The 12,014-nt window shown below is 37.2% G+C and overlaps 2 protein-coding genes across 2 annotated transcripts; both read left to right on the top strand.

Moving 5' to 3' along the window:
* Positions 1-1,309: 1,309 nt before the first annotated feature.
* LOC126792003 (lipoamide acyltransferase component of branched-chain alpha-keto acid dehydrogenase complex, mitochondrial) lies at positions 1,310-5,503 on the top strand. The gene is made up of 8 exons (XM_050518514.1): positions 1,310-1,639; positions 1,783-1,938; positions 2,063-2,188; positions 3,173-3,549; positions 3,682-3,929; positions 4,099-4,187; positions 4,560-4,787; positions 5,087-5,503. Exons 1-8 carry the CDS (start codon positions 1,469-1,471, stop codon positions 5,198-5,200), a joined length of 1,509 nt encoding a protein of 502 aa, XP_050374471.1. The 5' UTR covers positions 1,310-1,468; the 3' UTR covers positions 5,201-5,503.
* Positions 5,504-5,570: 67 nt separating this feature from the next.
* On the top strand, positions 5,571-11,440 carry LOC126792006 (protein GAMETE EXPRESSED 2). The gene is given in 19 exon segments (XM_050518517.1): positions 5,571-5,875; positions 5,958-6,278; positions 6,378-6,716; positions 6,925-6,962; positions 6,964-7,252; positions 7,337-7,543; positions 7,630-7,715; positions 7,809-7,950; positions 8,245-8,553; positions 8,776-8,900; positions 9,062-9,279; positions 9,357-9,489; positions 9,491-9,585; positions 9,772-10,001; positions 10,099-10,337; positions 10,423-10,582; positions 10,754-10,920; positions 11,022-11,113; positions 11,216-11,440. Coding segments are annotated over 19 exon segments (3,618 nt in total). The 5' UTR covers positions 5,571-5,583; the 3' UTR covers positions 11,352-11,440.
* Positions 11,441-12,014: the final 574 nt, after the last annotated feature.

Genomic DNA, 12,014 nt, shown 5'->3' on the forward strand with positions numbered 1-12,014 from the left:
GGAGAAGGGGGTTGGGTGATGGCTTGGTTCAATTTGATCTGGTTCATGTGATGCCATTGTTAATAAGAACAATTTGGAGTGGGAGGTTGGTGATAATGGAAGGAGATTCTTGCAGGCCTCCCCTTTCAAATTGCAAACATAAACAAATCTGAGTCAGTCCCCATAAATCAGCAAATAGCCGCAACTAAGCATTTTTTAGAACCCTAAAGACTGAAGAGGCTTTTGAGTTGCATCTCGTAAAAAAAAGGCCGTAAAATACCAAAATATCCCTGTTAACAATGGATAATAACACAGGATTTAACACCGTTTTGACGGCATGTATAGATTTTAGTTAAATTTTAAAGGTCATATACTAAAGTCGGTGATTTGAAACATGAAACACCAATTTTAATAGTGGCCAATAATTAGTGTACTGTTGTCAAATTTTTTCCTATTTTCAATAAGAATATCAGATGAATCTTAAGTTTTGAATGCATAAATACAAAACTCATTTTCTTTTCAGTAGATTTAGAAGGCGAAGAAGTCTCTCCTTTTGTCATCAAGTTTCTGATCTCACAGGTATTCATGCACTCAAAACTTAAGATTCCCCCTAATGAGAGAGCTAATAAGAGGTAAAATTACTCTTGTGTTTATTAACACGTGAAGGAATGACTGATCCTGGATTCAGCATTTACGTTATGAATGAATCAGAATGAATGCAAGTTAATCTTATCAGGACTGAGTATTCAACAATCTGATTATGAGTGAGTGAGACGAGTTGAGATCCGGAACCAATACGAGAGTTCTTTTCTTCTTCCTATTGTTCACCATTCAAGCAAACGTGAGTCTATGACAATAATGAGATAGGTGCAACAAAAGGTGAAAACCAAAGGGGAAATATAAAGAAATTAACTTTTATCATCGAAAGTGAAACGAAAATTCTTAAAACGGGACGGCATTATGCCCAAATCAAAAGAAGAGGCAATATAAATTATTACATATATCCGGTACATATTTCACGGAACGTATTTTTTTAATGTTATTGATCCAATTCTTATTGTGATTATTTATGATTAATTTTTATATATAAATAAATTTTTATTATTTTTACTATATGCGTATTAATTATAATATTACGTAATATAATTAACCAAATTACCACTAGTGTATCGGGTAGAAAGAATAATTACTCAATTAATATAACACGAAACCGAAAACAAAGGAAAATGAGATAACCATTCCATCTGGAGCTGAATCAGCCGACTCAATCCCCGCATCATCCTTAAAACAAAACTACTGAACTGATCGACTTGCATGCATATCCTGTCAGAAACGAAGAAATTCTCTGACTTTTGATCTCACAAACACAGTTAGCCAAACCCACACACTTCTCAGACCTCCGTGGACATCTAACTCTGTAATCACTGACACATAGTACTATCGAACCTCATCAGTTTCCGAGTTGTTGAACGGCCACCAAAAACCAGAGATGATTGCTAGGAGGGTATGGAACAGACGGGTTTGGGTCTCCGACTACCGGTGGCTCTGTTCGCGCTCTGCCCCGGGCTTATCGCCGGTGACGGTGCATGAAGACCCCTCCTCTCAAATACGTGTGTACTCGTCTTCCCCTTCATTTCGGGTCGCTGATAGGATACCCAATGTGAGTCTCTTTCAGCAGATTTCGGTTCTGGGTTTTGGTTGAATGATCAGTCCAAGATTGAAAATTTGCTTGAATTTATATAAAGTTTGTAAATTTATTTGTGATCTTGATCGTTTATGTATTTGGGAGTGCGATTGTTGCAGTCTGGAATTTATGGGAATGTGAAGAGGTGCTGGTTTTCAAGTCAGGGTCAGGCAGTGAATGATGTAAATAGTGGAAAGGGTGTGGTCGATGTGCCGTTGGCTCAAACTGGTGAAGGCATTGCTGAGTGTGAACTCCTCAAATGGTTTGTGAAAGAGGTCAGTGCTTCAGCTGCTTTTGCATTTATCTATCAAACCATACATGTCAAAATTAGTGTACAATTGTCGAGGCATTCATGGTTGTGGGAAGGAGGAAGCTATATTAGTTTTGTGATTTTGTCAGGGTGATCAAGTCGAAGCCTTTCAGCCAATTTGTGAGGTTCAAAGTGACAAAGCAACCATTGAGATAACAAGCCGTTATCAAGGAAAAGTTTCTCAGATTAACTTCATTCCTGGTGACATTGTGAAGGTAAGAAATATGTATGCTCCTATTTCCCTTTTCAACTATTGAGGGATTGTACATCGAACTTTTGTTTACTTCATGCCTATAGACATAGTAGTTGTAGGTATCGCTTGAAGATATTATTATAATCTGTTATTTGAGAGACAGAAAGGATAGAAGACTAGCCGCGATGTTATAATTAGAGTCAATTTGCATCTGTTAACTCTGTCAAGAGTATAAGAGTAATTTTTAGTCCATAGTGTATCAGCTCAAGTTTACGGAGTAGATCTAATAAACCTCATCATGGTACCAGAGAAAAAGGTGTTGAATTTGAAATGTTGTGATTGCAAACATGCTATTATTAGTGTAGTACTTTCTCAAGTCTTTTGGATACAGAGCCTACAAGTCCAGGAGAAACATTATCATCTATAATTATAGGTTAAACTTATCAAACTAGACTCGCTTACAATGGCAGTGTCAGAGATGTGGGCTCCAAATGTCTGGCAGAGAGGCTGGCATAGGGCCAATGGCTTTTATCTTTGTTATTGAAACTCTTTCTAACAACCTATGCATTTGGTTATCATTTCCGGTAATATGATCTGTTAATTATGGGCAATTATAAATTTTCTGGAAATTGGGAATGGATGGAATTTCTGTAGGACTCAAATCATAGACAGGATTTATCACAACTTTGGCTACTTTAAGGGCTTGGGCCGTTACCCCAAGATTCCCGACTATTTCATTTCCTAATGTTAGCAATGTATGGCGGTCAAATAAGACCATTTTCTTTTTAGTACCTTTTAATTTTTTTCATCATGTGGGTGTAAAGAATAATTCCCGCTTAATATCTTTCTGGCTTTTGCATATGCTCTAGATATGGAACTGTAGCTGCAATTACTGTTTTGAAATTTACAGGAGTGACTGCATGGCATTTTTTTATTGATGAGTTTAATCTTTAGCTTTTATCCCTTAGCATTGTTATTTATGGTTTTGAGTTTAATGAATTCTTAGGTTGGAGAAATTCTTCTGAAAATGTTGGTTGAGGAGTCTGAGGTTACAAAGCAGACATGCAATCGTTCGGAGAATACAAAGTCACTTGATTCTGACCTGAACACACTAAACATAGGTGGAATTCTATCCACACCTCCTGTTAGGAACCTTGCAAAGAAATATGGTATTGATATCAATGAAGTTCATGGATCTGGTGACGATGGGAGAATATTGAAAGAAGATGTCCTTAAGTATGCTTTGCAGAAGGGAATAATTGAAGATTCATCTGCCTCCTCGACGTCTAGTTCTGATGAATTTTCTGGATCAGAAAAAAATTACCACACTGCCTCAGCTGCTAAAGCTGGAGAGATATATGAAGATAAGACAGTTACTTTGAGGTAGTATGCAGATGTTACCTAGATCACCTCCTTTCATAATTTTCTGCGAACAATGCCATATAGCTTCTGTCTTTTAGAAATAGTAATCAAACGGAAGTAATTTATGCAAGCACTTACTTCCTGTTCTTTCAGAGGCTTCCAGCGCGCAATGGTCAGATCAATGACAATGGCTGCAAAAGTTCCACATTTTCATTTTGTTGAGGAGATAAACTGCAATGCACTTTCAGAGCTGAAAGATTTCTTCCAAAGGAGCAACTCTGATTCAAGTGTCAAGCACACTTTCCTTCCATCATTGATAAAGACACTTTCAATGGCTATTAGCAAATATCCATTAGTGAACAGTTGCTTTATTGAAGAGTCACTTGAGGTCATTCTAAAAGGTTTGTACATTTGTTTCTGCTTAATCCAATTGCAATTTTCATCATTCAAATGTTGGCAATATTTCGAATTCAACTTAATCCTTTGGTTTGACAGAGAACTATGTGCTAGTTATTATATTCTTAGACTCAACTTTCGAGAGGTATATTTTAATTGGTGAAGTTTTTGTAGGTTCCCACAACATTGGAATCGCCATGGCTACTCCATATGGTCTAGTTGTGCCAAACATAAAGAATGTCCAGTCTCTTTCCATTATGGAGGTTCGTTCTATATGACACCTCATCCTTCACCTGGCCTCACTCGTCAACTGTTTTTTTATGTAGTTTTTTAGAAGATCACCCTTCAATTGTTAGTGCCAGTGTATATCAGAAACTATATACCTTGCTTGGTTTATTTGTAGGATATCCAGGATTTGAGAATATTTTTGTGGCTGTAGCTTAAATTCAGACTTTTAGATGATTGACTCTAGAAATGCTTGCATTTCACCTCTATTACTCTATATGCAAGGCTAATGGTATCCTATGCTTGGTTAAATAGAATGTTTATGCTTAATTATCAGCAGAATAGCTACTTTTTGATAGCTTACTGGTGAATGGACTTTATTAAATATTAATTATATGTCTGATACACAGATAACAAAGGAACTATCACGGTTGCTACAATTGGCATTGGAAAACAAGCTTAGGCCTGAAGATATATCTGATGGAACAATTACTCTAAGTAATATTGGAGCTATTGGTGGGAAATATGGTTCGCCTCTTCTCAACTTGCCTGAGGTTGTCATTATTGCAATTGGACGAATTCAGAAGGTTCCACAATTCGCAGATAATGGAAGTGTATATCCCGCGTCAATTATGACGGTAAGCATTTTAATTATATGGATGTCTGTTGTGATTGCTTTGAATAAATTGAAATTTTTTCTCTTACATTACGTTCTGAAAAATGCACTGGGTGCATGTGCGGTTACTCAATTTGCTCAAGAAGCAAGAAAAGAAGGGCCATGTTCCTCGTGATTACAAGCCCCATTTTTCCATGTTGCCTAATAGACTTTCATATAAATCATTCAGCAGATTGAGTGAAATTATGATGTGTAATGGTTGAACGTGAGGCTTTCATGTTTGATGTTGCATGACTTACATTTACTAATTGTTATTGTCAGGTCAATATAGGCGCTGATCATAGAGTGCTGGACGGAGCAACTGTTGCCAGATTCTGTAAAGAGTGGAAACAATTTATAGAAAATCCAGAGCTGCTCATGTTGCATATGACATAGATGACCAGTCATCTGTGCTTTGCAAAGTTGAAAGGATGAGGGGTCCTTTGCAAAGTTCACTTCCTCAGGCTGTTTACAAAATCAAGAGGCCACTGAAGAGAAGTTGGAGGCTGTAGAGGTGGAATTTCAGTAGGCCATCTTATTCTGGTGCTTCGTCTGATACAAATCGTCCAGTCTTTCAAGTTTGGATAATTTCGCAAATAGTATGCATCTACCCGTGTAAACATTATGACGAAGAGTTCGATCAACTTTGTATATTAGATTTGCTCATTTCTCGATAAAATATATAGCCGTGTTCTTTGACTTGGTTAATTTGCAGACGATCAAGAACGATTCGTTAAAAATAAACACGACAAAGTTATACTGTTGGTAAAAGCAAAACCATGCAGAAAGGTTCAGAGGAGAAAGAACGAGATTTTGAATGGTGGGATGAGATTGAAGTTAAAAGTAGCCGAAGGCTGATTTCAGCCTTGACACACCCACCAGATAAACCGGTTTCAACCGCCACTAACCGCTTTTCCATATCTATTTTCCAGTTTCAATCACAGATAGGAAGTTACTGTTCCTCTGCAGAGCCAAGGCTCTTAGCTTTCTCTATGATGGCATTTACAATGAGCTTACTCATATTCATTTCACTCTTGGCTTTCTCGTTTGGCCCCAAGCTTTCACATTCAGGTTACCATCAGCAAAAGTTTCTCTTCCTTTCTTCAAATGATTCGTCTTTGTCTTAAACATTCTGTGTGGGTCTTTGTTTCAGACAATGCAGCAGTGCCGGAGTTCACTTTCAGTTGGCTGGACGATAAGGATACATATGAAGCCGGTGAAATTGCCACAATAAGGGTCAAAGCCCTGAGCAACTTTGACAAGCTTGACAAGAATGCGTTCAAGCCCACTCTTACAATAGATGGAAGGATTGGGAATAGCTCTGTCATATCGGGGGTTCTGTCAGATTTTGAAGGAGACCCTACTAGTTGGAAATTTTTCTTTACGACAATGACAGCCGGGTTATTTAACGTATTGATCAATGAGGACCAGTACAAAGTGTTTGATTCATCTCTGCATTTCCAAGTTTATCCAGGTACTCAAATATTCAGTTTAACTCTTTTAGTCTTGCCTGTCTTGGTAAGTTGGTATGTGTTTAACTAACCATATTGTTTGTCGCTGCTTATAATTGTAGGGACAATATACCCATCTGTCTGTGTTGCTTCATGGATGGGTTTCGTCCATGAGTTTGAAGCAGGTGCTCAAGCTAGAGTACAGATACTTCCGAAGGATGCATTTGGGAATAAGATCAATGAAACCAGTGAAGATATAAGGGTGCATAATTTTACAGTGTCTGTATTTTTCGCAAATGATACCATTGCAAGCAAACCGAACATTACCCACTTTGGTTGGAACCAATTTGGTTATATCATCTTGGAATTTACTGTGGTAAAAGCTGGAGACCTATTGCTGCAGGTGGAAGGTGGTAATCAGAGCTTGAATGGCTCTCCACTATCCTTTAAGGTGAATCCAGGTGGTGTACCATAGCAATATTTATAATTGCATTCTTATTATATGTGTTGAGGCAACTGCTTAAATTAAGATGGATAATTTCCAATATAGGCTTCAAACAGTTCTTTTTATGGTTTATAATGGCAACGAAAAAGCCATTCAATTACGTGAATGTTTCATACATCTGTGATCTTTCTATAGTTGCTACTGAAAGTTGATTATGTCTGCAGGACCTCTTGAAGTTTCCAATTGTGTGGTAATATGGGATTTTCGAGCCAAATGCATGGCAACTATACTCCAAGATGGAAATGTTTATACACCAGCAAGATCGATACGGTAACCTTGTTCCAGGACTATATGAATTTGATGCTGAAGTTGTTGAGACAGAGACAAATTTGTCAATACCTATTACAGATTTGCACTTTGAAGAAGTGGGGGCTGGAATTCAGCTGTTTTCCTTTACCAATGTTGAGACAGGCAACTTTTTGCTGACTATATCAGATATTAAGCATGATAAAAGCATATCTCATATGCCATATGCTTATACTGTCTTTGTTGGTGAGTTTTCTCTTGTTTTAGTAACATATTGGTGTCATTTCTTCCTCTATCTTACACATGCCTCTCTTGTGTACATTTGGAAATGCTATTGCAATGGGACAAACAGTGTGATCAATGGAACTGGTCTAAATAGCTCTGTGGCTGGAGAAAGATCAGAATTTTCAGTTTATTTGAATGACGCTTATCAAAATCCCTCTCCAGTTGAAATCGAACAACTTGAAATACAAATTATAAGGGGAATTGACTGCTACCATGTTCAGTCAGACACATTTCCTTTCCAGATCATCAATGGTGTGTGCAAGCTAGCAAAATATCGAGTTATTTACCTTGTTAACTATTTCCACTATGTTTCACAAAATTTTGTATCTCCATGTTAGGGAGTGGACCTGCTCAAGGAATAGGATATGGTACAACCAACCAAATAGATTTTACTCCTCCACCATCTATGACCTTCACAAATTCTGTAAGAAGAGTGGCTATATACAGACGCAATAACTCTTATTCTTAATATTTTCTATGCATTTGGATTTTAACTTGGTGCAGTTCCTAAATGCAGACTGTTGGTGGCTTCAGCCCTCTGGCAACTGCTTTCAGTGTGGTATATACACCTGACAAGAGTGGGACTTACATAATATATGTATTTTGTGGAAATATTGTGCTGAACGGAGGTCGTCCCTTTAATAAAGAAGTTGTAGCAGGTATGATTTCAGCTAATATTTGTTGGCATTGCTCCAGCATCACTGCACAGAGATACTTAGATAACTATAACTTCTAAATTTATAGGTAAATGTCAATATCAGAGTCTTATATGTTAGCTTCCCAGTTTGGTTTTTTATATCCAGCACAAGTCCCATCATTTGAAGATTGTTTATGGAAGTGGTTTTGATTTTTTGACCTGGACAACATATTATAAAGGTTATGTGTCATCTTGTTAGTTTTAAATGATTGCATAAAGTATTTTACCTGAGATAATAGGTTCCCACATGATGCAGGGAGTGTTGATCCATCATGCTCAAAAGTAGTCAGATTTTCTTCCAAGGTGCCAAGGATGATTAATAATGAAGTAGTAGTGCAACTGAGGGATTCACTTTTGAATCCTGTTTTGTCACAACAATCTGGAATGAAACTAGAGATTGTTTCTGTAAACAGTTCTGGCTTTTCAAGTTCCTTGTTTGTGGACAACAATGATGGGTCATACACTGTGCACTATCTGGCCAAGGAGGTTGGAACTTACGAGACTTGTGCTTCATTTGATGGCAAACGTATTCCTCCATGCCCCTTTGGGGTAAATGTCTACAGTAGTAAGTTAAAGAACCATACCTTCTTTTCCTTTTGAGGTCTGTGGTATCGATCTGAATGCCATTTGTGGAGAAACTTGTCTTCTAGATTGATATTCTGGCAAGCACGCTAGAGAGATGATACATTGTATATATTCCACCCATTTTCAAATTACTAATACTATTATATTAATTTTTACTTCCATTGCCATAGTATAATGGACCGAATGATGTGGTCATCTGCAGGCGAATATTTTCCCAGGGCCGAAAATGATACAATCTCTGTGTGGGAGGATGAGTCAATCGCTTTTGATGTTCTGGCCAATGATTACTTTGCTGGAAATAATGCTAGTGTTGTTGAATTCTCCAAGGTACAATCATCATATTCCATTTTTGATCCTCCCAGATTATATGTTATGACAGCCTATCATGAGCAATTTAATTGATCTACCATTATTTTACATACTCGCAGCCTAAACTTTTATAGGATTTATTTAGTTTTTTGAAAATTTGATTGGTTGATGCTTGTCAGCCAGGTCATGGCTCCCTTATCAAGTATGGAAGGCTCCTCCGGTATACACCTTATAAAGACTATTATGGCAATGATTCCTTTGTGTACACAATGACTGATATAAATGGCAATCTTGCTACTGCTCCAGTGAACATATCTGTTCTAACCATCCCACCGCAATTTAAGTCTTTTCCAAGTGAATTGCAAGCCACTGAAGATGAGATTAATCCAAAATTTGGGTAAGGTACTTACTATTAATTTTATCACACATTCTCAAGGATTGCTGTATAATTATAAATTTTTGGCTTATTTGCAGTGGTTTCTCTGGGATTACGATAAGATATTCCGACATGGTGGAGAACATCTCTGTTAATCTTAGTGCTCAATCCGGGACAGTATTTCTGTCTCCCATGCTAATGCAATTCTGGGAGCCTATATGGAATGGACTTTTATGTATACAAAGAGGATAGAGGAGTAAAGGGGTTGATATTACAAGGCAGCGTGGAAGTAATTAATTTTGCCCTTCAGTCAATTCAGTACTATGGGTATCTTTCACTGATTTTATTTTCCAATTAAAACGACTCGTGTTGAACTTTGTCACTTTTTGTTAGCATTCTTGTTTCATCATAGTAACATTGCACTAATCACATTGACTCATGTTGAACTTTGTCACTTTTGTTAGCTCTCTTGTTTCATATCAGTAACATTACTTATCATTTTCCTTGAGTCAGAAATGAGAACTTTTGTGGCTATGATACAATTCGGCTCACTACGAGGAACAGGAATGGAGTAAATGATTTGCATATTCCAGTTTTTGTGGAACCTATAAATGATCCTCCTTCTATTCATGCACCTGAGTTTATTATTTTGAAAAGCAATGAAGATGAGTCACTGATATATGACAGAAATACAGACAAATTTGAGTTCTATATTGGTGATCCAGATCTTATTGCGTTCCCAGGTATGTGGTTAGAAAGGATCATACTTTTATATATTGACTGAAATGGAATAACTTGCATATGGCAAATTTGATGTTATGTTGTTGGAATATCTTTCAGGTAATGAATCCCTTTTTCTGGTCATCTTCTCTATGGAAGTTAATGATGGATATTTGGTAACCAGCTTACCAGCTGAGCTCATCAGTACAGTAGAAGTGAAGATTATGAATAGCTACCAATGGCTACCTCTTCAGACTTATGTTACCATCTCAAAGCATTTCACTGTCAAAGCTAAGGGAATTCGATTATATGCAACTGTTAATGAATGCAATACTCTTATGCAACAGCTGTTTTATCATGTGTGTAAATGCCTTGTTACATTGTTTGGAATCTTCAAACCTGTAATGTTGTGTTGTGTTGAGTAACACATTTGCTTTTGCACAGGGTGGAGGAGAACAAGATGCTGTATTGACAGTGACATTGAACGACGTGGGAAACTATGGGTGTTACTGTAACTGCTCCGAACATGTATCAGTTTCCTTACTTGCCGAGGCTTCTGTAAATCTAATAAGAAGAAGGCCGATGAGTTCACTCGTGGCTTGTGGTAAGTTGTAATCGATGCATGGGAGACTTATAAGTGCTACTGTTGATATTACCTTTGGATCTTAACATCAGTAATTGAGAGCCAAAGTGTTTCTCCCTGGACTGCTTGGTAACGCAAATCATTTTTGGTTTTTAAAATCACCATTTGTGATGTCTGTTGTGTTTGATACAGGCTTTGGATCAGCTATAGTAATCGAGTCCATTATAGTGTTTTCACTGGGAGCTGCACTAATATTTTTCACATGCAAATGTGCAACTATCCTTGTAAATGAAAGAAGAAACCAAGCTACCAGGACTCCAGCTGAACCAGTGACAGCAGTTAGTTTGGGCAAAGCAACTGTAAGTATACTATGCCAGGAGTGTGTACCACTCATTTTTAGGAATTTTTCTTCTGAAGCACTTATTCAAAAATCTCAGCTCCTCATTTGCTGATTTGACAGTTAAGTAGAAGCTTATCAGAGAATGCAACTCACCTTACTGCATCTTGCTCAAGTCCCTTGCTTGGTAGCCGACGTCCTAATGTTCGACAACGGTAATGAACTGATTTACACAGGTCAATAATGAGCATAGGCGCATAGCAGAGGGACTGTAAATTGTGAAGGACACATTTGACATGTAATTTTCTTTGGTTCAGGTCCTTCCGTTGATCTGGAAATGGGGAATCAAGCAAGGCAGCATACAAGGCTAGTAATGAACGCATTCAGCAGAATTCTGCGCCTAGTTTTCAGCCATTTTGTGTTGAGAAGGAACAAAGTGACACTGTGATATGACTCATATGAGAGTTTATTTACATCGTTGTGTATCGTAGAAATGGTTCAACTAGTTTCTAAACTCTATCGGTGATCTATCATTTTCCACAACTTTCTTCATAGGGAACTATGCAAATAGTGTAGCACATTGACTACATTCCGTTATTTATTTGTAAATAAATAGTCACTTGATAATTATCTAATGCCAGCAACCTTTTTATTTAGTTTCATTTCTCTGTCTATGACTATGAGTAGATTCGTAGAATCATACCATCTATCCTCACAGCCAATCATCCTATCCATCATAACAAACAGCGTAATCGCTTTATCGAAAAAAAAATTAAACAAACAACGTATTTGAACTCAAGCTCGATAACGGTATCTGTATATTGCGACTGATCCTTTGCAACACGGGCACGAACCTGAAAGGCATCTTCAAACTGCTGGTAAAAATAGGTGGGATTTAAGACTTAAAACACTAGCATGGGCTTCTTAAAAAAAAACGTTAGACATGGGGTTTCTGCTCGACTAATATTACTACAACCATCTAGTTTTAAAATTGAAACTTCTTATTTTCTCTCATCGTGAGTTAAGCTCATAATCTCTCATTTATCAAAAAAGAATTTATATTACTAGACTAAACCAACCGAGTAAAGATAAATATTTCTTGAATTTATTTATTTT

The sequence above is a fragment of the Argentina anserina genome, chromosome 4, assembly GCF_933775445.1.
Source record: "Argentina anserina chromosome 4, drPotAnse1.1, whole genome shotgun sequence".
NCBI lineage: Eukaryota > Viridiplantae > Streptophyta > Magnoliopsida > Rosales > Rosaceae > Argentina > Argentina anserina.

Excerpts from the sequence above, each read along its gene's own strand:
- LOC126792003 (XM_050518514.1), top strand. The coding sequence starts at position 1,469 with ATGATTGCTAGGAGGGTATGGAACAGACGGGTTTGGGTCTCCGACTAC. Across the intron at positions 3,550-3,681 it reads GATAAGACAGTTACTTTGAG|AGGCTTCCAGCGCGCAATGG; the intron begins GTAGTATGCAGA and ends CTGTTCTTTCAG. Across the intron at positions 4,788-5,086 it reads ATCCCGCGTCAATTATGACG|GTCAATATAGGCGCTGATCA; the intron begins GTAAGCATTTTA and ends TGTTATTGTCAG.